The sequence below is a fragment of the Solea solea genome, chromosome 21 (assembly GCF_958295425.1).
Source record: "Solea solea chromosome 21, fSolSol10.1, whole genome shotgun sequence".
Classification (NCBI taxonomy): Eukaryota; Metazoa; Chordata; class Actinopteri; order Pleuronectiformes; family Soleidae; genus Solea; species Solea solea.
This window is the reverse complement of record NC_081154.1, coordinates 18177156-18205060: the sequence shown is the minus strand read 5'-3', so window position 1 is coordinate 18205060 and position 27905 is coordinate 18177156. Positions and strand designations below refer to the sequence as shown.

At 39.2% G+C, this 27905-nt stretch overlaps 1 protein-coding gene across 3 annotated transcripts; it reads right to left on the bottom strand.

Annotated features, from left to right (window-relative positions):
• Positions 1 to 50: 50 nt before the first annotated feature.
• cmn (calymmin) lies at positions 51 to 27721 on the bottom strand. Of its 3 annotated transcripts, none has more exons than XM_058620539.1 (50): positions 27571 to 27721; positions 24649 to 24699; positions 24516 to 24569; positions 24358 to 24417; positions 24220 to 24270; positions 24072 to 24116; positions 23771 to 23821; positions 23578 to 23628; positions 22872 to 22913; positions 22635 to 22658; positions 22230 to 22280; positions 22081 to 22140; positions 21926 to 21994; positions 21782 to 21829; positions 21000 to 21080; positions 20852 to 20902; positions 19610 to 19657; positions 19481 to 19525; positions 18908 to 18949; positions 18759 to 18800; positions 18624 to 18671; positions 18092 to 18133; positions 17925 to 18008; positions 17252 to 17308; positions 15495 to 15929; positions 12214 to 12267; positions 12004 to 12057; positions 11407 to 11451; positions 11151 to 11210; positions 10585 to 10638; positions 10456 to 10494; positions 10310 to 10360; positions 9771 to 9809; positions 9635 to 9679; positions 9515 to 9553; positions 9356 to 9412; positions 8965 to 9033; positions 6842 to 6910; positions 6632 to 6697; positions 6489 to 6518; positions 5711 to 5782; positions 5540 to 5611; positions 4606 to 4656; positions 3715 to 3783; positions 3521 to 3583; positions 3366 to 3431; positions 2564 to 2602; positions 2211 to 2471; positions 499 to 555; positions 51 to 402 (listed from the first exon to the last, which is right to left on the bottom strand). In XM_058620539.1, the coding sequence occupies exons 1-50, from the start codon at positions 27632 to 27634 to the stop codon at positions 398 to 400; spliced, it is 3222 nt and encodes a 1073-aa protein (XP_058476522.1). In that variant the 5' UTR covers positions 27635 to 27721; the 3' UTR covers positions 51 to 397. The 3 variants fall into 3 exon arrangements, with proteins under 3 accessions (XP_058476522.1, XP_058476523.1, XP_058476524.1); XM_058620540.1 differs by having other exon boundaries at positions 17931 to 18008; XM_058620541.1 differs by having other exon boundaries at positions 17946 to 18008.
• Between the last annotated feature and the right edge of the window lie 184 nt (positions 27722 to 27905).

Genomic DNA, 27905 nt, shown 5'->3' with positions numbered 1-27905 from the left:
CTGTAATAAGACACACACACACAGTAATGAAGCAGTGGACATTGTCACTGTTGGGATTATTTGATGGTTTTAATTAATCAAATCCTATACAATAGAAGTGGTACAAAAACATTTACCATGCAAAATAAATTAGAGTGAAATACATTTTATAGAAATAAGTGAAGAACTCTATGTCTCCTTCACACTCCAACAACGAAATCCCTGCATGAACAGTGTGCAGGACAAAAAGGAAACACTACAAAAACCCTAACATCGTGTTTAAATGTGATTATATGTACTATTACACTTTTGCAGAACTTCAAGGACGAAAGGAAAAATAAAACAACATTAAGAAACAATCAAAAATAATAATATACAGTGGCAGAGAAAGACATTAAATGTGTGGTTGGCAGTTTGGTTAACCTGTGAGGAAACAAGGAGACAAGGAGACAAGGAAAGGTTACAAACATGAGTTGGATGTTTGAGGAGCAAACCTCAGTGAGAGAAACGCCTTCTTACCTTGAAAACCACTGTTTCCAAAGAAACCGTTCAGATCGTGTTTGCTGTTCTTTGCTCCTGAGGACAAAGAAAAGATGTTTTAACATTGCCACGATAAATGCTAATCAATGGTTTAAGTCTTCACCGGGAACATTTACTACTGAACTCTTCATATTCATGTGTAATGTAATGTAATGTATGATACATAAGTGACAGTGATGTTTCCATATACGTCACCTAAATACGTTTTTCCCTAACGTTCTATATGGTGACGGCAAACTATCACTCACACATTGTGTGGAGTGGGAACTCCAGATGTGTCTGTCACTATTTATTTATTATCATAATAAACACAAATCTATTTAAAAAAAAAAAAAAAGATACCAGAAGTGATGTTCACAACATGTATTTAGTCATTTTATTTCCTGTGAAAATAACTTATAAGCTAAATATCATTTTAAACACTTTAGTTATTGTTCTTGTTGAACTATACAGGTGAACGAAATGATTCATCTGGACCATAATAATCTAAACAGAGTAGCAGCATCTGGTGACAATGTCATGCATGTAAATAAAAGTGCTGGCACTTAAAACTGACAAATGTGTCAGTTCTGCATCCCGGACAGTACCGGCCCACTTCAGCCACCACATTTCATTTTCAACCAATACATGGATTTTTGAGAACCCCTTATGTTGGAAAATGACCTGCTCAACCACTGAACCATGTTTTATATTACATATATATAGTTTGTCTTTTTGTCTGAGGCCATGAATTAAATTTGTTGTTTTTCTAAAGCTATTTTATAATAGACCACAGCTATGGGGGACAATAAGCATAGCTTAAGTGTGGTATGAAAAGTGCTGGGTACTTCATCCGTTTGACGGTTCATTACAATATGTACTGTATTACAGTGTATTGAGTGGCTCTGACACTAGGGAAAAGGAAAAACAACACATACACATATAGAAAACGGAGAATCCCCGGCCGCCGGTGGACTGCTCCGCGCGGCCAAAGTGAGGGCCGACATGTGCCGGCCGAGGTGGGATCCCGGAGGGGCCGGGCGCACAGACCTTCACTGTATCTTAAAAAATAGTCTCTTTATTACCAGCTTGTGCATTTAAATTGTATTGTAGTTTGAGGATGCTCATGAATTTATGTGTGTATGGTTTGTTGTGCGCTGTGATTTCATAGTGCTGTCCATGGTGATGAAATGATCCTCGGTGTCAGCAGCGTCACGGGGTGACCTCTTTATATTTCCAGATTTTGGCTTTGACTGCACTGAGTATGTTTATTTAATTTCAACTATGTAGCCTTAATGGTCTTTCAATTCATCGTACTGTTATCTGAGGTGAAGGCCCTGCTGTAGTGCTCATGGAGTCCCCGTAATAACATTTTATTTATATGGTTAGGATGTGGTCAGGGTTAGGGTTAGTAGTAGTTATTATAGTAGTTTGTCTCCAGGAAATTAATATAAATTAATGTAATGTTCACTGAAGTCATGGAATCAGGCTGTGAGTGTAAGTGTGTGTGTGTGTTGTTTTCCTTCATAAACATTGACCAGTAGTCCTCATGGAGACCAACACGTGGTCCTAATGAGGCAGAACCTCATTTCTGAGGAACTGGTTGAGTTTCGGGCTGTGAGTGTGTAGGTTAATTGCAACCATGGTTAAGTAGTTCCCTCTCTTCCATCTCCCTCATTAGGGTGATGTGACTTCTCCAGAACTTTCTGTACCTTGTGGGTGAAAGTGCAGCTTGAGCTGCTGTTGAATGTGTATCTGCCTCGGAAGCTGCTCTTGTAGCAGGTCATCAGGTTCTTCTGCCACCTGAACCCCGCCCTGCGTCTCTGTGGCGGGGGCGGAGTCAAGGCTGAGGTGGACCGGGCCCATGTTTCCGGGCAAGTCTTCAACACCTACTCTGAGCACCACGTCATCGGTGAGGGAGGGGGCGGAGACCAGGGTGGGGCTGGGAGTGGGAGCTGCAGGATATGCAACAACTAGGAAGCAAAATTTAAAGATGATTCATTAATATCAATCAGTCACATAAACATTATTTATGTTGGCATTAAATTAGTGTCTCTCCTTTTACCTTGGGGCTGCACGTGTCCATTTATGTAGTCCACGTTATCTGAAAGGGACAAATAAGGGCTTAAAGGGATAGTTCATGTTTGTAAAATGGGGTTGTATGAGGTACATAAAAAACACTCACCTAATAAAATCTACACCTGCTTGAGTCTACAATATCTAAGAATATGATCACTATTGTATCTCACAAAATGACACATTTGAACTTAGTGATTTAATAACTGTGCAGTGGATTTAACAACTCCTTTATGCTGGATGTTTAGGTTTGTTTAGGTTTAGGTTTAGGTTGGTTTTTCACTAAAAAAATAATATCTAGTCAACGTCATCGAGATTTTAGACATTTCCCTGGTAATTGTTGGAGATGAACCCACATTTTTAGGATTGTCAAGTCTTTTTCACTGATCTACAGTTCGGCATTGTTCGTCTTGATTCTTGTGTCGGACGTCTCTTCCTGTGACGACGCTCTGACCAATCAGTGGCCAGCAGTCTGGTGACGTCACACATAGTAACCTCGCCAGAGCAGGTACTAAAAAAAGTACCTGTTACCAGGTTACTATGTGGAAAGTCAGAACAGGTTGTCTAACAGTGAGGGCAAACATAATCTTAAAATGTCATATAACCTTAGCTATAAACCTTACCTTTTATTAAGTGGCTGAACTTTTCTTGTTTCGCAGCTGGCAGTAATGTCTTCAGAGTGAGCCTCTGACTATGACTGTGTGTCAATACCTCATACAACCACTCTACTCTTCTCACCTTAACTACTGTATCACTGTAACAATGTTACAGATGCAGAAACACTCACTCACCATATCTATCCACAGAGAGTCCTTCACTTTCTCGTGCAGCTGCTGGAGTCAGTAGCTGTTTCTTCACTGAAAGATCACAATCAAAACACATACGATAAGAGGAAACTCTGGTCTTTGTGTCTCTTATAAGAAAATTAAAAGCATTCCTGACTCACCATAGGATTTTCCAGGTGAATGGAGCTCAGATGGCAGAGACTCATATGGCAAACCAGCTGCATCTGTTTCAGTTATGTATCATTTATTATCATGTATATATATACAAACAGTAAAAGTATAAAGTGTGGTTACACTTATTTAACTTCATTGGTCAGATAGTTACAAAATAGTAAAACAATAAATAAATAAATACCATATTCTACACCAGCTGTGGCTTCAGATGCAGATTCAAGAGGCTGTGAGTGATGCAGTCCCTGGTTTTCTGTTAAAGAGATTTATATATATTATATATAAACCACTTCACAAACTAAACACTCTTGTGTGAACATTAAATCACAGAAAACAATGCACTGTATTCAGCTAAGAGCATAGGGAACTTAAAGGTGCAGCGTGTAACATGTTTGAGGGTGAATTAAATGGGCAAGACTACTTTAAAATGTATTTTAAAATAATACATGTGCCACACCATGTATCAAAATAAAATACTGTACTAAATTGAAACACGTTTAAACGTAACACCTGTTACAGTCCAACACAACCATTTCCTAATGAGTGAAGATACTAAGAAGAGGCCAATAATGATGACATTATCAATAAGTATCATTGGAAATGTGCAAGAAACACTCTGAGGTAAGAAGTGACCTGATCAAGTATTGAGAACATACACAAATTCAAAGTCTAGAAAAGATCAATTATTATACATTATTATAATAAAAATAAATAAATAATAATAATATTATATTATATATTCTATGTTATTATAACTCCAGTGACTTATTAAATCTGTATGAAACAAAAAAGCAGCGCAAAATCTTAGAATGCACAATATTTAACTTGACATGCTACTACATCTTTTTTGTACTATTAATGTGTTTGTGTATTCTTTTATTATTTGTTATTGTTATTTACTTTATCTGTTTCCCTCTCTTTTTATTTAGTCCTAATGCTTTGAATGCAGTCTATAGTCTCACTATAAGATGTCCCCAATTCTCACACAGTGCACCTTTAACCACCACCATCGCAGGAGGCACGTGCACACAGATGACAAGTTTAACCACAGAAATAAATCATAAAGTTTGCTCACCATAGTGTCCAAGTCCGAGAGTTTCAGGCTGATACGGTGAACCAGCCAGACCTGCAGAAAAAAAGTGCATATACTGACATGTACAGTAAAGATGCTTGGCACAGCTCCCCGCGACCATCATTTGGAGGAAAAAGCAGTAGAAGATGGATGGATGAATGGATAGTTAAAGGAATAGTTACCATATTTATTATTTGTTTCATTTTCTATGCACTCTGGTCACAATTCCTCAGCTCCACTCCCCACTCTGATCACATACAATATTTCAGATTTTCCTCCAAGTACTATTAACACTTAAGGGAGAATAACTATTCTTGTGATACTACCACCTTATAAAGTCCATACTAAGCAAAGCATATTGAGATCGTAATTCATATACAACAACTTCCTCACTTACTACTAATAAGCAATAATTCTGAGGTTATTGAGGGAAAACTCTTAGTTAATGGCTTACTAGTTGTATAATAAGGCCATGCAGAATAAGGCATTAATAAGTACTTAATAATGACTCATTAAGAGCCGATATGTCACTAATTTGCATGCTAATAAGAAACTAATTAATGGTGAATACATGTTCCCTCATCTAAAGTGTTACCTTAACAGGTTATAACAGTATTAGGTGATCAATACAATATATACTCATGACTCATATCTACTACATATTCTCCAGTGACTGGTTAGGACAGCCTAGTATGAACACTGGAAACACACTGCAGCTCATGAGCTGTAAATGTCTCATATTGTTTTAATACAAATAAAAGCTGATTTTAGTTAGCCAGCTGCTGGCAATAGCTCCATAAACAAGAAAGTGTCCAACCTTTTATTTATTTATTTGTTTATTTATTTTTATTTATTTATTTATTTATTTATTTATTTATTTATTTATTCATTTATTTATTCATTTATTTATTTATTTAATGGTTTATTTATTCTTTACCATATTTGCCAGCAGACTTGGCTTCAGGACTCAGCCCAGCTTGTTGAGCTTCATAAAGCATCTGTCCATAACCTGCACAGCAAGGGCACAAACAGGAAGTGAATAGAACAATGAAAATGGTGATTTAAGGCTGACATTATACACAATTGTGAGTGTACAGTACGTATTCACCATATTTGCCAGGTATATGACCAGTACTGCCATGACCCGGAAGCTGCCCATTGCTGGGGAACCCGTTATACCCTGCACAGACATGGAGGACAAACGTGGGAAATAATCACATGAGGGGAATTTTGAATCAATATTCACATTAAAGGAATAGTTCAGGTGGTTGTACAAGATACTGACACATCATTGTGTGGATGAGACATGGAGCCACCAAACACAAGGCTCACCTAAAAACATCCAAGAAACTGTTATTTAGCTTGAACTCACCATCACACAGCCTTGTTCACTACCTGCACCAAAGCCCATAGAGAAAATAAATGGTTTTAACTCCCAGGGACACAGGCGCTGTTTGTCTACTGCTGTACGGTCTACGGTAAATCTGAATGAAATACTCCAGATGCTCAGGTCACAAAATAACACATCTGACTTCACTGATGGAGACAGCAGTGGATCAACAACTCCTGTGCTGTGATGTCAAATCACAGATTTTCTCTGTGGACTTTGGTTCAAAAGAGTGAGTGGTTATATTTGTTGATGTGAGTTTTTGTGTTTAGTGAGAGTGGACTGGACTACCATGTCTCAGGCTGGATCTCATCTCAGGACACACACACACACACACAGCACAGTCAGCACTGACTAGAGTCAGTACCTCATATAACCAGACCTCAGTAAACCTGAACAATCCCTTTACTCGCTCAAGATTGTGGAGATAACTTGCAGTATGGCATATTATTTTATTACATTTGACTTTCACCATATGTTGTAGGTTTGTCTCCATTACCTGTGGGTCCATATGCTCCTGCACCATATCCTGGATAGAATTCAAACACATATTAAATCAGAAAGCTAACCCCCCCCAAAGCAGACATTTTGATTCATGCATTCATGCATTCATCACACACAAATAAAGCCAACATAGCGTACCATACTTCCCGGCTCCAGGAGCTCCTGGAGTGAGGGGTTGTGCCCCAAATTGCAAACCACCAATGCCTGAATAGTAATACAGTGAGTTGGTTATATACATAATGAATAATAAAAAAAAAAGATTGTATTGAGGAAAATGTGCAAAATAAGTCACAAACATAACTTATTTTCTATGCATCATTTAAAGTTGTGTGACAGAAAGTGACTCACCGTATTTCTTACTTGACTTCTCTGCACCCATTCCAAGTGTCTGAGCACCAAAAGGTAAACTGCCCATTCCTGGAACATTGGAAGAAATTTTGCTTCTATGGAATCATATAGTATATACAATAAAAGATACTGCAATGCTATGCAGTTGTGTTCATTTCTTCAGTGTTTTCATGGAAATTTCAATCCGTTTCATTCACGTCTTCTGCTCCGTGGTTCACAGATGAACTGCTCTGGAGTGGAGGTCTCTGACTTCAGGTATGACAGTTCACAAATAGGCATCAAACCATCAGCATCAAACAAATATACTCCAAAGCCCTCACAATAGCAAGATCACAGTACTACGCCAACATCATTAATAATAGCACCAACAATTCCAAAAAAATTAAAATAATCATCTCCTCAAACCACAAACTCATTTTCAGTTGAATTATGCAATCAATCCATTTCTGTCTTTGCTGACAAAACTGACACCATCCACTCGTCTCTGTCACTGTCCCAGTCCACCCTGCCAGAGTGTTGGGTGAGCTCTGATTAAATCAAATGCCCCTGTCATGAGCGTTCTCATCACAGCTATTATTAACATCTCTCTACAAACATGTTCCATTCACTCTCAAAACTGCTTTCATCATGACCACACTCACTCAAAAACCCTCACTGAACCCTGGAATTCTACCCAACTATAGCCCCATCTCAAACTTTCCTTCACTCGCAAAGGTTCTGGAGGAGGTTGTGGCTGTGGCTCCAGTCAAAGTCACTTTTTGGTTTGTGCACTGGTTTGGTGGCTGCTGACCACCAGCATGTAACTTATACTTATGATACTTATTGACCGGGGCATCCTCCTGCACCTTCTGCCATTGACCACAACATTCTACTCCACCGTCTACAGCCTTACATAGCTTTAGATTTAGCCTCCCCCAGGTTCACCAAAATCAAAACCCCACTATGTCACCTGTGAGGTGCTGACCTCTGAATATTGCTCTACACTGAAAACATATGCAGAAAAACAGGCTCAACTAATAAAATCTCTACCTACCACAACATCTCAGACTTGCTGTTGGAATGGAAACTTTGTGCAAACCTCTCTTATTGATCCATCAGGAATTTCAAACGTGTTACATTGTGACTGCCATGTTGAAATCTCTCCATACAGATTAACATTAATTATTAAAACCTACTAAAGAAGGCAGCAGTATAGACCAGCAGCACCTGTATGATTTCCCCTGTGTTCCCACTTTGGTATGGGCTGGTGAGTAAAGACTTAAAGGGGACATATTATACCCTATTTCTCCAAGTTAAAATAGTTCCCTGGTGTCCTAATGAACATGTCTGTGACATGCTTTGGTCAAAATACCATAAGGATGAAGCACCATAGCAGTTCAATAACCCTGCTAAACCCGCCCCTTTCAGAACACTTGTGCATGGTCCCTTTACATGCAAATGAGACACAGGCAAACACACCCACTTCTTCCAGGGGGTTTCTGATTTGTCCTTGTTACAGCGCTCACTCGCTCAGCTCCTGTTCCCTCCGCTCCATTACTCTCCCCCTCCCTCCACTAGTTCTCTGACAATATCAATGTGGCAGCGTGAGCGGAAAACAGCGAGAGTGCCGTCACTGGAAGAGACGTCCGACACAAGGTGGAGCTAAGGTGGAGCTCTCCAAGTAAACTTACTGGTGGGCGGTAACATTCACGGTGAAATGCACATGCTGCCGTCATAAGCGCAGGGAATTCAACATGGCGTGTTTTATCGCCTATACTTACACTAAGGGGGACCATGAAAAAAGGACTGAGTATTCTTTTTCCACACTTTGGCGACTGGTAGGGCCTCCAGAGTCCCAAATATAAGTATTAAAATGATTAAAAAGTTGATTTTGCATAATATGTCCCCTTTAAGAGCAGGATGTGAAATATCATAGACTTAAACGAGTGTAGATTTTCTTAGGAAAGCCTTTCGTTAAGTGGCTGAAATAAGTTTTTCCATTGTTTACCCACTGTTAGCGTCAGTGTCTCACAGGGGGTGCATACAGAACCATGTGTCAGTACTTTATGTAACCACACTTCAAGTAAACTGAAGTGCTTCTCTGTTTCTGATATTATAAAGTACATACATACATACATACATACCACCATAAATGCCGCCCAATTTTCCATTTGGAACAAGGCCGGCAGACTGAGGTTCAAACTGGCTAACGCCTGTACAAAGGACACAAAGACAAATATCACAACTTTAGAACAGACTTCCTGATCTCACCTAACCACCAACATTCAAAATAAGTCATAATATACATGGACACCTGCTATTCAAAGATGGACTACAAAATGTCTACACATTGCACGACCTCTTGTTTGCAATAAGTTGAGAATGTACTCAGGGTTCAATGCTTCCTAAAGACTAGCTCTCAAATGAGTTGTGTATCAACCTTTTTTAAATGATCATTTGCATTTTATTATTATTATTGGATTTCTGGATATGACTTCTCCCATATATTATACACAGTGTGATGTAAGCTCTGACCATCTAGTCCTGCAGGAACGATTGGTGCTCCATTGTAAGGGACCTGTGCAGCAACACCTGTAGAATCACGTGTTGTTGTTATTATTATTATTATTATCACTGTTTCATTCATTTAATGTTTTCCTTCAAATGCACCTTCACTGTTCTCTTATATCATACCTGACTGGGCATCAGCAGCGGGGACACCTTGACCCAGACCTGTGCAAAAGAACAACGCGGACTTAAACTGTGATTCAATGGAATCATTGGAAGAGTTAACTGTGATATAATGTTACTCACTTGCATAGTCAGGCTGAACACCAGCAATATAGCCATTCCCAAAGCCTGTGAAAAACAGACATATCACTCCATGAAATCATAGTATGGCATTTATAGATTCAGTACTTTAACAACTATAAAATAAACTCCTATCTACCTGATTTAGATTGGCTTGCTTCGCCCACATCTGCATTTCCTGAGGAATAAAGACACATTTCAGTAAAAATCCACTGCTGATGGATTAAGCACCCTCTGTGAATATGTACATAACTTTACCTGCTTACAGCTATTACCATCTTACATAAGATGTCACTGAGGTATACACATCTGAACTTGTTCAACATTATAAATTATTGGAATTTCTAGACAATCTTATCATTTTCTTGGGTAGGTTATTATGGACATACTTGAGTGACCACCTACTCATCACAATAAAATCAAATTCAGATCGATCTGTCAAAAACTGTAGACAGGAAGTTGCAGATGTAGAGGTGCAAACTTTTTCAGGAAGATTGAAAACCTGTTTAATTAGCATTTGTCCAGGTGTGCATATGCAGTGTGAGCTCCTCTCCTCTCAGTACAGAGCTCATTTGTTATCGTACATGTGTTCTATTGTCATGCATCTACGCTGTATGTTACTACTATGAGACAACATTTTAAAATACATGTTGGGATTTAAAAAAAAGCAAAGTACACCTCCATATGGATTTCCATATCCAGCTCCAAGGAATGCTCCTTGACCGTAACCTGCGTAATAATAAAATGCCAATCACAATAATTACTATGCATTATTATCAGTGTGAATCAGCTGAGAATCTGAGAAAAAAAACAACACAATTTACCAGGCTGTTTAGGGTTTCCTGCATAAGGATATCTAAGACCTGCACATGCACAACAAAAGGTGTTAAGGATTAAAAGAAAAAGTTACAGCAGATTATTCAGTGTATGTTATAAATGATGATGGATATTACCAGCTCCATATCCATGGCTGAGTCCAGGGACAGCGTAGCCTCCTGTGCCATAACCTATGGATAAACAAAACGTCCTTTAAATATAGAAGGTCTTTCATCACCTTTACACACATGTCATTTGAAAATAATCAAGCAGAAGGGGCTCCAAAGTCCCTATCAACATTCCATGCAAACATAACACTGCATGTTCATCATGGCCTGGCAGTCTGAGGAGGTGAAAAGGAGGACATTGTTAGGACACGAGCGCCAGGTGGTGCCTTTTGGGGGCTAAATGCTCAAAAACCTGTGCAATCTTGACACTTTTTGCCCCCAAATTCTTTTAAAAAAAATGTTCTATTGTCGTTGTAAAATGACTCAACAGTGGCCCTTAAAGTTAGTCTCCCTCAGTGGAAGTTCCTTAAAGCCATATTCTAAATCCAACAGGAAGTCAGTCATAATTTTTAACTGACTATTAGGAAATGACGTCCCCTTCGTCAACAAAAATCTCTGCATCTTCAGCTCTGCCACCTCCAGCTCCACCTCCTGTCTTTAAGACAGTGCCATATTAGATGTATTGGTTTCCTCACCTGGTTTGTTTGCTTTAGCTCCTCCTCCATTTGGAAATCCTCCTGCACTGGCACCATATCCTAAACAATGACACACACATTACTGTTGTCACTCTTACAGTCACTAATGCATGTATTAAACCTGCAGTCAATATTCCATTTGTGAATAATATCAGCGGGGTTTAGCACCATATCTGTATTCAACACCAGCTCCTGCTCCATAACCATAATGAGTCTAATACTGATGCATTATACTGAGTCCTGACATAAACAGTACCTTTGGTCTGCATGCCAGTGGATCCTCCAGCACCTGCATTGTAGTCTTCAAAAACAGGGGGAAAATAACAATGAGTGCACAAAGTTTTCATCGTTTAATACACGACACTAGTATGGCGTTATATTTGGGCCACATAATTTCATTTGAGACAGAGTGGACAGTAAAAGTGATGAAGTCCTGGAAACGTAAGCTATGACTGACCTGAGTATGTAACATGATAGACTCATAAATGAAATTATACCAACGCACATACAGTACAATATTACAGGGCTGCCAACTTGTGGGCAAACCTTGGACACCCAATATCTTTATTTATAGTAATATTTTATGCATCCCAAGCTTTTAATACTTTAACCGGCACATCTAATTAAGGTGAAGTGTCTTGCCCAGTGACACGTAAGTACTGTAGACAATAGAAGGTGTGGACTGAACCATCAACCTTTCGTTTGGAAGATGACCTGCTCTACCTGCTCTCTGGCGATCAGCGAGAAAAACAGTTGACATATTCTTAAGACATTTTAAATACATGAATGTAGATGAAGGAGTTATGGTTTAACACACCAACATCACCACAAGTCAATCGTACTCTTTACTTACCTGGTCTAGGTAATTTCATCCATTGTCCATTTGGTATTCCTGATGGTCCACAGTCTAGAAAAAACATTTTAAGACAAAAGAAACACTTAAAGAAGTGTAGTACATGTTAAGAGACTTAAGGGGCCCCAGGGGCCTCACATACAAACTAAAGCAAGCTACCAACCAGTGTGACTTCAGATTTAGTTGAAAGAAAAAAGAAAATAAGTTTACCAGGTTTAGCTGATTTAGCTCCTTGTCCTTTGGAGAGTGAAGCTTCCCTGTTCTCTATAATGCAGACGGACAGAATATAAGATCAAGGATTAGCCAGAAATAATCTACTAATCTCGTAGCTTCATGAAGACTGATCTTCATTTTAGGGTTAATACGAGAAAACTGTACAGGTCATGCACTGGATGCACTAAATGTAATATTTCAGGACTGAGAAGAAAATCAAAGTATGAAAGTTTTTCACAGCAGCCATTTTGACGTGTTTTAGTCGAACAATCATCAGTAAAAGCTTTGTTCAGTTCATGAAAGTCAGGACAGTGTCCCAGAGAGCCAGCATTCAAGTTCACCCTGAAAATCACTGATGGAAATGAAACTCAATCATTTGCTTCTCTGTGCTTTTCCCACTGTGACCTGTTTAAAAACGTCACGGAGATCACTCAACTGTTGACGTTCAGAACAATGAATCAGTTCATTCTCTACCTTCAACAGACATTTTTGGGAAAGTCTTTTTTCCACTTTCTTGCTTTGATGAGAGAATCACATGCACTTTAGCTTAGCATAACACAGACTGGAAACTGATGGGAACATCTCGCCTCGTTTTGTCTAAAAGTAAGAAAATATGTTCTTGTTGCAAATCTTGTTTGTTTGATCCAAAAAGACATTTTGAAAAAGACATTTTGGCTGAAACAGGTCAAAACCTGTTGATGCTAAGTCACCTGACTTCAGCTTTACAGCTAACAGTTTTTGATTTTGACTTTGTTGAATGGAAACACAACAAGAATATAAAAATACAAACACAACAGGTAATAGAAAGGTCCAGTGTGTAAGAGTTAGTGACATCTAATGGTTGAGACTACAAAGTGCGACAAATAGCGAACACTCCGCTCATCCCTCCCTTTCCCCAGCATGTCGGGTTGGCGTCTTTGTTAGTTTATGCATCAGGTTTCTGTCGACAGAGTCGTTGCATAGTGAACTCTAAAAATGCTGTTTGGGCTGCTGTAGAAGAACACACACAAGATGGCGGTTTCCTTCCATAGGCACATTCAAAAACAACTTATTCTAACTTTAATGAAATGAAAAAATATTTTAAAGCAAGTTATTCACTTATAGAAACAGATTTATGTCAAATTTTTGCCAATTAATGTTACACACTGGACCCTTAATTTAACTTTGACTGATACACAAACCAGATTCCATTTCCACGAAAGGAGTAGGAAGAAGTCAAGGCTAATTTATTCCTATTAATATTGTATTAATGAATGAATGAATGAATTAATGATTTAGTTAATTAATTCATTTTATTTAATCCTACCAACATCGATCTCAAGTATTAACACATTTTACCTGAATTGTACTTATTCTTATTATATTGTCTTGTACTGTATTTTTAAAAAAAATTGGTTTTAGGGGAAGCACTTTGATTACCTTGCAGTTATTGTAAAATGCTATATAAATAAAGATTGATTGGTTGATTGATTTATTTAATTTTCTGTTCTACTGCTAAGCAAGAAAGTCTACATTTATTTCCCAAAAACTTTGCTTTTAAAAAGAAAAGTAGAAGTTTCAACAGAACACACATCAAGGGTAACATGGATAATGTGCTGACATGCAACATAAAAGCATACATTATAAAGACATTTACACAAAAGTCTGTACAGCCATGACCATTATCACTGTCTAGGATTCAGTCTCAAACTGCCATGACCTGTAAGCTCAATTCACATGATTCACTATCATGAAGCAACAGCTAGTTAAGACCCATGGTTCTCAAACTGTGGTACGTGAGCTCCCTCTGGTGGTACTGTGGGCATGTGATCTGAGTGGAACTGATGTAGAAAATAATAAGAAAAAAATATTTAAAAAATAATAGTTTGAGTCACCTTATCTCTTGCTCCATCTTAATCTAATTTCACTATGCTAGTGTGTGAAATTGATGTGAGGAAGAGGAGGATGATGAGAGAATAAATCTGCCTCATGTGAAAAGTCCATAGCTGGCTTTGCTCGGTCTATTTACGCCACCGTGTTCTAACATTGGTGATAATGGTGTAACTTCAAGAGCTCACTATTTCCTCAGGTGGTTCTTGGTATCAAAGGTTTGAGAAACACTGGTTTAGACTGAATTCTACACGTGAAAACAACAGCAGTCTTGCAGCGTGATGAATCATGCAACACGCAAAGGGAGACTAATGTCCACAATTCTGCAGACTTCATTCCTGGAGTTAGGACAGACACAGCTTTGACATGCAGTCCTACACTAGTATACAAATCCATCAGCATCTAGTTTACCAGTTGCCCCAGTTTGTTCTGCATGGAGACCATTGACCCCGAGGCTGTGAGGAGGCGCTGCCTCAGGCTGACTCTGGATGTCTGTGTCCTTTGGTTCAGGCACAGCCACAGTCAGTGTCTCCTCAGGTATGAGACTCCCTGCGATGTTCGCTGACACTGTTTCAGGATCAGCTCTGATGTTTTCAGTGGAAACACCCGCCTCAGCGGTGCTGTCTACACCAAACACAACGTCTGTCTCTGCGCCTTTTTGCTCAGGCACAGCGCTTCCAGTCACATAACCTACAGAGGCCATACAGGTCATCAACGTATTATTGTACTGTGACCCGATACATTAATATGCACAAGCCTGTATGACACATTAAAGCCTCAACGTGTGTGTGTGTTACAAAGAAACCTTTTGAACAACATTTGAAAAGAGGATTACGCTGACATGTGCAGTGACTTCACACAAATATACACATATTGACCACTTTATTAGGTACACATGACACCTAATAAAGTGTCAGGAGTGGCAGCCATTAGACCTTCTGCAACAAAGTTTGGCATGTTATGTTAATTTTGAACCAGTCTGGTTCCATAGGGATCACTTGGGCATAAGCTCCCAGAGAACTACTCCCTACTGGTTACTTTGCATTTTTCAAAGTATTCTCTGTAAACCCTGTAAAACTTGAGTGTCAGAATCCATGTAGATCAGCAGTTTCTTAAAAACTCAGCCATCCAGGTCATGGTAGTCTTAAGTGCTAAAAATGAAAACCTGGCACCTTGGGGTCATTAATATAATTATCATGTGAGTTGTGAAGGTCACACGAGCCAAGGTGTGATTCATCAAGGTCATCACACCAAAATTATAACTGAAGAAGCCTTTTGGATCAGAGGTCAAACTGAAGTCCAGTTGCCTTCTCTTTTTTCATAGCACTTAAGACCACCTTTCTTTCTGTTTTCTAACTGAAATATATATGTATATATATATATATATATAATATGTTCATGGTACTTGCCTTGGTTACTTGCCGGTTCTGGTTCTGGATTACTCTGGGGAACCACTGGTGCAGATACAGGTGTGGATAACTTCAGACCCTTTCCCTGGGGGCCCATAAGACCAAGTTCTGGTATCGATTCGAGTGCAGCCAGTGGGTCAGTTCCATGAGAAAATGCTGGTGCTGGCTCTGGTAGACCCTGAAGGTTCAGCGGTGTCTGTTTGTAGCTTTTTCCTTGAGGCAGAGCAAACGGCAGCTTTTGATTTTTCTCCTGTGTCATCCCAGGAGCGACAGGCAGACCAGACAGTGCACCTTGAATCATTGCTTGCTGCAGGATAACAGCCTCTTGTGGTGCTGCACTTGGCTGAGCAGGAGGGAAAACTCCACCTTTGAGGCCTTTCCCATTGGTTGCACCTGCACCCATTGCACTCTTCCCATTTGGCATCATGCCGTAACCTAACAGCCAAACAGACCAAACAGATATGAGAGTGAAATGGAAAACAATAAGATTGTCATTTAAAAGATACAATGAATGCACAAGTGAAATATAGCGTCACCACATAAACCGCTAAATTGTTTTTTAGTTGAGAACCAGTGTATATGGGTATCATTCATTCATTCATTCATCATCTACTGCTTTATCCTCCACCTGAGGGTCGCGAGGACACTGGAACCAATCCACCCTGGACAGGTCACCAGTCCATCACAGGGCACACACAGAGAGGAACAACCATTAACTCTCACATTCACACCTATGGTCAGTTTAGAGTGTCAAATGAACCCCTGCAAATGTTTGGATTGTGGGAAGAAACTGGAGAACCCGACAGACACTGTTGAAATTGGCATTGGTATCAGTTAACAAGGTATGTGTATAAATGGCAGTGGCTTGGCCACCATACTCACTATACCTGTGTATTATTTGAATAGCTTCGTATTAAATGCACACTAACAATGTATGTTTGTGTGGCCCAGTTTAATATAAAAACAATTTAGTACAATATACTGTATGGTAGTTAGGTATGGTAATGTTATTTGTTGATCAAGGTGCAAATCTTCCCAGTTTAGTGTAAATTTTTGACATTATACATGATACAAATGTCTAGTATCGACTGCCCTCTCGCTGGTACACTCTTTCGTCACCCTCTACTGAACCTGTGTTTCCACTGTCTTTGCTAGACCGACTCCACCCATGACAGTCAGCTGAGTGGGCACCGAAAACTTCACTCTCTTGCCATTGGTGTAAATATTCTATGGAAGTCAATTCTCATTCACAGCTTGACTTTGTCTTGTTGGGACAAACAGCCCCAAACTGAGCAGGAGAAAAAAGAGCTTCTGTATGTCCTCCATTGTGTCTGTTCATTGTCTTCACGCTACGCAGCCACTGGGCTCAGCCCACGCCCCGCCCACCAAATAAAGGTACTGTTCTCAGTCGAAACACAAGCCTAACCCAGGACTGTACTGTACCAAACCGTACCATACCATGAGGGAAACACGGCATAAATGTTCCAGACCCCTCCCCCTTTTCTAAACGTCAGACACACTTGTATGTGTAAGTGTTTAAGAGGCTCGTCTCACTGAGCACCTCACACAGCTGTAATGCATTACTAGACCACACCCCCTGCACTGATCCCCACTCCCCCGCCCTCCTCCTCTCGCTCACTCCCTCAACTCTCAGCCCACTTCTTGGCATTTTTTCCAAATCAGCCATTGGGTGGAGTTTGCCTCAGAAGAGGGGGATTAGTTACCCTTTAAAGCAGACATTGAATAATAGTATTTACCAGCATTGGCTGCTTTGGCCAGCTGACCAGTGGGTCCACCAGCAGCACCACCATATCCTGTCAAACAAACACACATTCAAAGATCAACATCAACATAAACACAGTAGTACAGTAAACATGATTTGCAGGGCAATGATGATTAAAGAAACTGTACATGAGAAATGTATTGTAACAATCCTGAAGGGGATGTGTTCAGTTGCACTGTTCATGTTCAATGTGTGTGTTTACAAAGGTTACAAAGTTGCACTGTCACTGTCTCTTTAAGGGGTTTGTGGCTGTTCTGTGTCTGAGTCTTGGGATTTTGAGCTGTGTGTACCCCGAGCGGCGTGGGTTGCAGCCCGTTTTCATGTCTGTGACCAAACGTTAAATAAAAGCCATCTTGTTGATGAGAGAAACGTCTGCTGCCTGCTGTGTGTGCGCTGACGTTACAGTATTGTATTAAGTCATAAAAGGAACATGATATGACATCTGAGATTAACTGAAATACTTAACTGATACTTTACTTTATACTAATTCTGGTAAATCATTGCAGGGATGGAACACAGAGAGACTCATCTGTAGCTCCATTTATCTTTGTTAAATTGATTTCGTCTCATTCTGTGCTATTTTACTTCTCTACATTTGTAAAAGCATTAATAGTAGTAGTAGTAGTAGTATCGGTAAGAATTCTTACCAGTACCGGGTATTTTAGCACCTTGGCTGGGTAACAGAGCCGCGACTCCTTTGGTAGTTTGAGGTTTTGAGCCTCCTCTGTTTCCTGCAAACAGAAACTGACATTAGACACCTCAATGAGGAATTATTGAATTCAGAAATAAAGATGGAGCTCATCATTACGTTTACCTCCATATCCACCCAACACAGCACCATTTCTAACTCCATGACCTTAGGAAAAACAGAAATTGTAACAAGGCTGGTAATTATGGAAAACTTTTCATTTACAGTAGCCCGAAAATCAAGTAATCAAATAAAGAAAAAATGCAAAATTAGAATACTTTGTCGTTTGTATTATAGGTTTCTTTTTATAAACACATTTATTGTGTCAAAATGCAATAGAAATCTTTTATTTCAGTATTTCTGCTTCTTAGAACTGAACTACAGGGTTAGTTGGGAACATGATATGAACGTTCCCTTTTTTCATTAGAAAAAAAGAAACACTGTGTATTGTATTTGTAATATAAGACTATTTTTGTTAATAAGGTGAGTGTTAACAGGAAGTGCTGTTGGGTTTGGCTCCATAACTGTTGAGAACAGCAGCAGCAGCTGCAGCAGCAGCAGCAGCTGCAGCAGCAGCAGCAGCAGCAGCAGCACCGTGACCTCAGGTCAAACAACAACATGTCATCATCACACAGCTTTTTCAAAATACAATCATTACCAGTGGGTTTACTGCCATATCCAGAGTGAACAGCTCCATTTCCAAAACCTTGACAAACAAAGCAAACAAATTATTGGATGTTACGATTGGACTGTACAATTTAAGTTTGTGACATGATAACAATGCAAGCAATACCTGGTTGGGGTCTCACCGCACCTCCTCTGGAGGCTCCATATCCTGTAAAACATGCACAAAAACAAATTGTTTGTTGATCACGATTTATTTAAAAGAAAACAGTACTTTCAACAATATAAAATATTTATTATAATATTTATAAGTCTCACCTTTAGGTTTGTTGCCATAACCCTTCAGAAAGCTGCCATAGCCTAAAATAATACAGCAAAGTTCATCTCTGTCTATATCTATAATTGTCACAAAGCATTGTTGTTGATTTTGTAATAAACAAAGGAGATTGTATATGATAATATGATTGATTTGTTGATCCAGGTGCAAATGTTGCATGTAACACGTACAAACACCAGCTACTGCATTCAAATGTTGTCACTGGCTTTCTTAGTCAACGCTTGCATCACTGGAATCAGCTTTTGTCACCCTCTTGTCCAATCACCACAAGGCTTGTTGTCCCAGACTCCTCCCTCTTTTTTTTAAACGCCGTGGTCTTTCTCTCTCCACCACTCAAAGCATGGTGTGAGAGACTGAGAGGCATGTCTCACCGATAACATCACTACCAGACCACGCCCCCCCTGCACTGCTCCCCACTCCCTCCTTTTTCAAAATCAGGCACCAATTAAGGTACCAATTAAAAACACATATGTCCAAAATTCTTATACCTAAATCAAACCCCTATGCATGAACCCAAAAACAATGAGAAGTGCAGTTTTTAAGCATGTGTTAACCTGTATTTGCCGGCTTGGTAGCGCCACCATGTGGGTATCCATGTCCTTAACAGTTAAGAAAAAATAAAGGGAAATAGTAATGTAACTGGTTAAATGAACAAACAACACATTTTTGGCATGTTAACCCACCGTTTGGAATGGCTCCATGTCCAGCAGAAGCTCTGGCTCCAGCATAACCTGCACATTTTTTTCAATGCGATTATTGATATGACTTTAAAGGGATAGTTCAGGTACTGACATATGTACACTATAGGTGGACTAACTAATTATAGTTATTATTTGGGTGATATTGACTTCTAATTATCCAGTAGAGTGTCTGATTGGGATGCACATATATAATTATATTAACCTCACAAACTCATAGCAGTTAAAGCTCATGTGATGTCTGGCGCCCCCCTAACTTGGACCCCCGGTTGGGAACCATGGCTCCACAGAATGATTGGACACAAATTCACCATAGAAACACAAAATCTTGAGGAAAGTCTTCTAAGAAGTGTGGAAGCTGTTATAGCTGCAAAAGAGTGACCAACTCCATATTAAAGTCCTGTATTTGTATTTGAATATGTTATTACAGTCCCTGTTGGTGTAATGGTCAGGTTTGCGGAAACATGGACGCTCCCTCTCACTGAGAACATGGCTGCCAGCAGGGACACAAGGAAAAACAGATTTCAGCCACGTAATGAAAGATAAAAATCTATGACTGCTTCTGTCTATGATAACAATTTCAGTTTTTGCCACTGTGTCTCATTGGACAGCCTTTTGTTACTGGGAACCAAAGTTTGTAATCCAACTCTGCTGCACCAAAGTCCATAGAGAACAACTCACACAGTTGTCGATCCACCTCCTTCAGTAGTTTAAAACATGTTATTTTGTGACTTTAAAGTTTGAAATTCTTCGTTAAAATTATGTAGCCGTTCACAGACTTTAGTTTCCATTTGGGAAAAGGCTATTTATTGGTGAGATAAAAGCGTGTGTGTGTGTGTGTGTGTGTGTCCTGCGGGCAGCTAAAATTTCTCACACCTATGCACAATTTAGAGTGTCCAATTAACCTCTGCATGTTTTTGGATACTCCAGGGTTTGTCCCCGCCTATCGCCCTATGTCAGCTGAGATTGGCACAGCACCCCCACGACCCTCATGTGGAGTATAAAGCGGTTTTGGATTATGGGAATCCGGAGAACCCCGAGAAAATCCACAGGCTCACGGGTAAAACATGCAAATTCCATACAGGAAGGTTCTGGGTCACAAACCTGGGTCTTTTTGCTGTAAGGCAATAGTGTGAGCCACTTATCCACCGTGTAGACCACACACGCTACAGTCAGCACTTAATATGTGTCAGCACCTTATACAACTACACCTAAAAACAGGTTTACCATTGGTTTTCACACCATGTCCATTGGGAACTCCAGCTACACCACTTGAACCTGCAAATCACACAAAATGGAGCTGAGTTTCTCAGAGGTACATGTCGTCTACATCGTGATGTATTCTTTGTTTTCACAGATATGGAGATGTTCATACCTTGCTTTGGTCCCTTCATTCCTCCATTTCCATAACGAGGTCCAAGACTTGAACCAGCATGACCATAACCACCATTGTAGCCTATAAAAGGTAGACAGATATACTGGTTTACTAAGGATGGACATTTTCAGCAACAATACTATTTGAATATTCAGCTGTATTATTTGTTTAAAGATTCAATTATTCAAATATACGTGCACATGAGAGCTAGTTAAAGTAAATGCAGGGTTCATTGTGTGTTGAGCCCATGGATGTTAAATTAGAACTGGATAGAGCTCCTCCCCTTTGTTCATTCCTATGAAGCTGCTTTCACTATTGTGGTCAATGGGAAAATTGCTTTTTTGCTGTTTTTTGCAAGTGGCAACTGGAAGAAATTAGCTGCAAGCAAGAGGGGGCGGAGCTCTATCCAGTTCTTGTAATACATCCATGGCTGAGCCAAGAAAAGCAGCTAACGAGATGCATTCAAAGACCCTGGTCAATTTCAGCACTTCTGCAGGATCTACAGCGTGTTAAGCTTAGAGGAGAAGCTTTAAGATGCATTCAAGAAACCTCGTAAATTTCATCACTGCGGCTGACACACATGAAGCAACCTTGTGATAATGGATGCACCACAAATTAGGCATTGAAGTAGAAAGATTTGTTTTTGTAAATGCAATCACTGATACCTTTGTTTTCTATCTTAACTGATGGACTTTTTATAATCAAGTGGAAAAATGAATACTCATGCTGTACAAATAGTGTTCATATGTGAATCAACACAGACTGACTGGTGTACAACTCACCTCCCATTGGCTGAGCTCCATAACCATTATAACCATTATTGTTGTATGCTGGAGGAACAAATAAAGACATTGACTAGAGTTACTATATGTACTGTATCAGGATGTGACCTCAGATCTCACATCTGTGTCATGTCCTTTACTCACCCCTCCCTTGGTTCCTGGTGAGCTGAGGTACTCCCAGACCTCTGGAGGGTCCCACTCCCACACCTGGGCCTGAAACCACACAGTTTAAATAAATACAGTTTAAATCTTGTGTCACCAATAGTGCCAAGACAAGAAAGTGGCACAGTATGATTTACCTGCTCCATAAGATGGACGACCATACCCCTTCATGGGTTTACCTCCAACTCCTCCCTGTCCTTTGGAAAGTACAGACACATTTTAGTTTAAAGTTATAAAAAGAAACAAACATTTAAACTCAGGAAGCATCACAAAGGGTCTGTCTCACCATTTGCTCTCGCTCCATTGCCACTGGGCTGACCAGCTGCTGCTCCCTGACCTGAACAACAGTGACACATTTACATTTATTCAGGTTCACTTTTGCATCATTGATGCAGCACAAAAGCACAGTAGATAACAATGTTGACAGCTGTTGAAAATCACTTCTTTTTGACACTGTCAATTAAATAATCAACATTTTATATACATACATATATTTATATATATATACACATACATATACAAATATATATATATATATATGTATATGTATATATTGTGGTTGTGCAGACAAAGGATTGATTATGATATAATATACACTCACTGGCCACTTTATTAGACACGCCTGTTCAACTACTTGCTAGCACTCTAATAAGTAGACAGACAGACAGACAGACAGACAGACAGACCATACCTTTTGTTGCAGCAGCACTGTGACCTACAAACAGCACAAAGACAATTTCTATCTTCATCATTGTTTATCATCACTGATCACGAGAGATTTTAACTTTACATTTGACATTCTATGTAATTCATTTATAATTAAATACAAAGGTTTATACTTTATGTTATCCCATGTGAAATAACGCTTTCAATCTAATACTTAGAAAACAAATAGAGCTTTATTGTATTTTGTCACTGAATAACTTACCATTGGCTCCATTTCCACCCAGAACACCTGCAGCACCATAACCTAAAAACCAATAAGGGAAACACTTTAATGTAACATATATACTAAAGAAATGATAATGTGGTTTTTAATACATGAGGATTTTTACAGCATCATTTAGTGATCTACCTCCTAAATACAACCGGCATAAACCTCTCCAATGTTTACAGTGTATTTGAATTAATCCACATCAACATGGGACACATTAAAGGGCTGGAAACTTGAAACTTAGATGAGAGTCACTTTTTTTATCCACTACCACCAAAGTCCATACAGAAAATACAGTGATTTTACGTCACAGCTCACAGGGAGTTGTTGATCCACTGCTGCTTCCACCAGAGAGTCCATATGTGTTATTTTGGACTTAAGTGTTTGAAATCCTTTGTTCAGATGAATGTAGTGGAGTGATGCAAATTGACCACACGAGGCAGCAGTGGACCCATGAGCTAAAATCACTGATTTGTTCTATGGACTTTGGTGTGGGAGAGTGAGTGGTTTACAAATGTCAGTGTCCTGTTGTAAAACAGTGGGATTAAGGGTGTGTTAGATATCGAGCATGCCTGTCTAATTCACTCAGTACCTCATACAACCATGTTTTTTTTTTTTAAATCTTTTGAAAATCTCCCCCACACAGTGTCTGCTTATAAACATTCTGCCTTTTGAAAATAATACATCATCACATCCTTACCAAGGCCTTTATTTGCTTTTCCACCAAATCCTCCAGCTTGAGCACCATAACCTGTGACATCATACAATTATACACTGACACAACCATTTACTGTCCTCATGAGGCAGAACCTCATTTCTATAGGAACTGCTTAAGTTTGTGAATTGTGGTGAAGGTTGGGGATAACGCTTTGTTTACACTGTCCAAATCATACCGTTGCCTTTCATTTGATGTCCATGGGCTTGACCAGCCTGACCACCATATCCTGCAACAAACATCACACACACGATTCTTACACATGCTACATTACTGTCTTTTTTAATGTCTTTTCCTCAACAAATGGCCTAGAGAAATGTATATAAAATTAGGTTTTTGTTTTTATATGCTAAAATTACATTTTGTAGGTGTATAGCATTGGGTTGTATGAACATGTTGGCAAAATACAATATCATATTCATAATATAGACATTTTATTAATGAATCGATGAATTCATTCAGGAACATAATGAACTCACCTTTCATCGATCTGCCATGTGCCACACCAGCTGCTGCTCCATAGCCTTGATTATATGATATGATGTCATATATGTGGTTAGAAAAGTGATATAGAATGATAGCATGTGCATCTTATTATTCTGGTCATATATATGAAAACAGATTTACCGTTTGCTTTGGCTCCATTTGGACCTGAAACTCCAGCTGTTGGCCCATAACCTGAGAGCAATGTCATCAAAAAAATCCCATTCTCAAATAAGTTCATACTAGAATTCAGCATTAATGTGACGTTCTGTGATCACTGACCTGTGCCTTTTGAAGGGTATCCACCATATCCATTCTGTGGACCCATCGTGTGACCCACACCTGAGACAACAACAATAATAGTGACCATAACTTCATATTCACTTCATATTTTCAACAACAGGTGACTTCTAAACAAGAGAGCTTTGCTTTCAATGTACCCTTTGATGGCATCAGCATTCTGCCTAAACCTCCACCATTCTGGGGCTTGTGTCCTAAAACAAGGAAATACAGTTGCTTTAAAACTCTACAGTTGGAATAACTTTAATGACAGACACAATGTGATGGACTCACCGTTAGGTTGTGGCCCTTGACCAGTGGAAACTCCAGATACAGCACCGTAACCTGAAACACCATCATGTCAAACTATTCAACTCAAGTTAACTGTGGTTTTTTACAGTATGTTAAGTTACCAGTCTGAGCTGAGATGAAGGCCTCGTCCCTTCTGCTCATGGTGGACTGAAACTCTACGTAACTGTGGGGAGGATATTGTCTATAACCATGGTTCTCAAACTGTGGTATGTGTATCACCAGTGGTACGTGAGCTTCCTCTGGTGGTACTGAGAGGAAAATCAGAAATACTGTTCTGCTGTATTTGTATATACATATATATATGTATGTATATATATATGCATGTATGTATATATATAGGTATATATGTATATATATGTATGTATGTATATATATAGGTATATATGTATATATATAGGTATATATGTATATATATACATATATATGTATAAATGTATATAGATATACCAGTGTCTAGAGTATATTTCTGTAAAGGAGGGATAGTGCAACTCTGTGTATTTTTTTTAGTCCAATCCAATTCAATCCAAATGTATTTATAAAGCACATTTAAAAACAACAAAGTTGACCACAGCGCTGTACAGTTAGACATAAACAAAACAACACAAGATAACACTAAGACCAACTTAAAACCAACAGGACATTAAAATAATATAGCGTTAAGACCAATAGAAAAGGAAAGCTAGATTAAAATAGGCAACTCTAATGCTGAGCCAAAAGCCAAGGAATAAAGTAAGGGCCCTCCCTAGGACCTAACCCCAACCTAATATATCAACTAAATGTCAAACCATTAACCTAAACCTAAACCTCGAACCAACTCTGAACTCTGACAGAATGTGACACAAAATGTCCTCACTTCCTGCGGTTTATATTCTGTACTTACATCATACATATAAATACGTCCATAACATTCATGGAGTCACCAGTAGTGATTGCCTTGCTCAGGGGCACAGGCTGCCAAGAGCTCAACTAATGAGTTCATTCAGGGAATTGATTCAAAAATGGAATGAATTGAATTTTGTGTTGCTGTTAAATGTATTATTATCACACATGTGAAATGTGCATACAAGTGTTAAGAAAAAAATGCATCTTTTTCTTCTCTTATTTAATGTTTCATTGAAGTAAAGTGGGTGATGGTTGCAGAACACACACCATTTGAACCTTTATTACTTTGAGTTTGCTGGCTGCTCAGAAGTCTGTTAAACATTTTTTTCGGGGGGGGGGGAGAGTGTAGTGCAGTGACTGTGTGAGCAGTAAAAGCCCTCTCTGCCCTCCTCACAGAGGGATGTTACATTTAGCCTGCTGCTGCCACTGAAGTCCAGCTGCCTTTGATCTCACTGACGAAGGCCGACGACCGCTGACAGAGGAAACTGAATCTGTAGTCGCTCCGCATCATTCCAAGAAAAGTTGGTGGAGGGCCAGACACGTGGAGAACTTACACAAGTCTCAATGCTAACACTTCACTTTAACATGATCATTTGAAATTTGACAGGCAAACCCGACCGTCAGAGAGACGGCATGAAGCCTCGCAGTGTTTTAACCCCACAACAGAGTATATTAACACACATATACTGTAGGTATCAGTCATTTCTCAAAGGTAATCTCTTAAATTCACTTCATGTATAGTGTGTTTATTGAGAGCTAATGGTTCCTTTTTAATTTTACAGGACTGGATGAATTGATTCATTAATAACGACCTCTAAATGAATCAGCTGTTTGAAGCTTTTTTGTCTTTGTTTCTTCTTCTTGTCCTTTTTTCTCTGTCTTTTTCATGCCTAAGTAAACTGAGTCATGGAGATTCCTTGTATGTGTGTAATGTGATACATTGCCAATAAAGCTGATTTCTCATTCTGATCCTAGTTTCTTTCATTAAACCAAATATCTTTCCTTTGGTTGCAGACTTCATCAGTTTGAGGTTTGGGAAACACTGACCAACTTTTCTTTTACCTATAACTTTAAAATCTTCCATATTCCAATGAACGCATCTTATTGTTGTTGTGTATTAAAATAACACTTTTCTAGTTATATGGAAACTCACTTAAAATATTAGATATAAGAATATTATTGTGACCATATCAAGGTAAAAATAGTGACAAGAGCAAATGTGTGCATAAATGCACGACTACTTTACAGTCATGTCTGTCACACGCACATGAATCCAAACTTCATTTAATGCATGTTGTTTAAAACATGTGCATTTACGTAAAGGTCGGGAACAATTTATACATTTGCTTTGGGACCCAAAAAACATCTCCTGAAAGCCATCTGTGGGTCCCGACCCAGTCTTTGGGAACCACTGCGTTACATGACTTTTTTGACATTCACCCGTTCATACGCAAGTTTATACAGTGATCACAGGGGTTTAATGTCTTACACAAAGACACCGTCGCTCACAGATTACAGCTGAGATTTCACAATATATATTATAATATATATAATAAAATGTATATATGTATAATACCTGTATTATTTTGAACAGGTAAAAAATATATTTGCAAGGGATCAATGTTTGAAGTAAATTACAACTAACTTTAGATCTGTGTTATTAATACATTATTAAAGCTGCAGTATGCAACTTTTGGTGATTTTTTATGGTTGCTGTTGATATTATTATTCTTTCTTTGAGCAGAAACAATGTACTTTCCATCCTATCTGAAAACAGACTCTGTCATGCAGAATGATGAGTGTTTGTGACTTTATCTCATCAAACTACAGGACCAAGCAGGACAAGTCACTTGTTTGTAGCAGTCTAACTATACTGAGAAACACAGAGAAGGTCATGTGGTCTTCCAGGTTTCTGGCTCGTTGCACCTCCTGAGACACAGCTGCCACATCTTCATTTGAGCATTTGAGAATTGCAAAATACACCCAATACACAAGAAGTTTAAAATCAGTTTTAACACTCACCGTGTGCACACACTGTCTGCACCAGCCAAAGGATCACTGCACTGTGAAGTAGTCGTCGACCCATCGTGGCGGACCTGGAGAAGAAGAATGTGTGTGGACACAGCAGGAGGATGAAGAGGAGGAGGACGATGTTCCTGAGTGACCACTGTACCTTCACTGTGAGGCACAAATATACTGATGCTCCTGCTCTCCAGATCCTCCCTTTTTTTTGGTGAGGGAAGACTCACAAGGTGGACACACACACACACACACACACACACACACACTTACTGATTAACTGAGCGCTTAAAGTACATTAACACTAAAGAGGGAGAGAGTCCACCAGACAAAGCAGT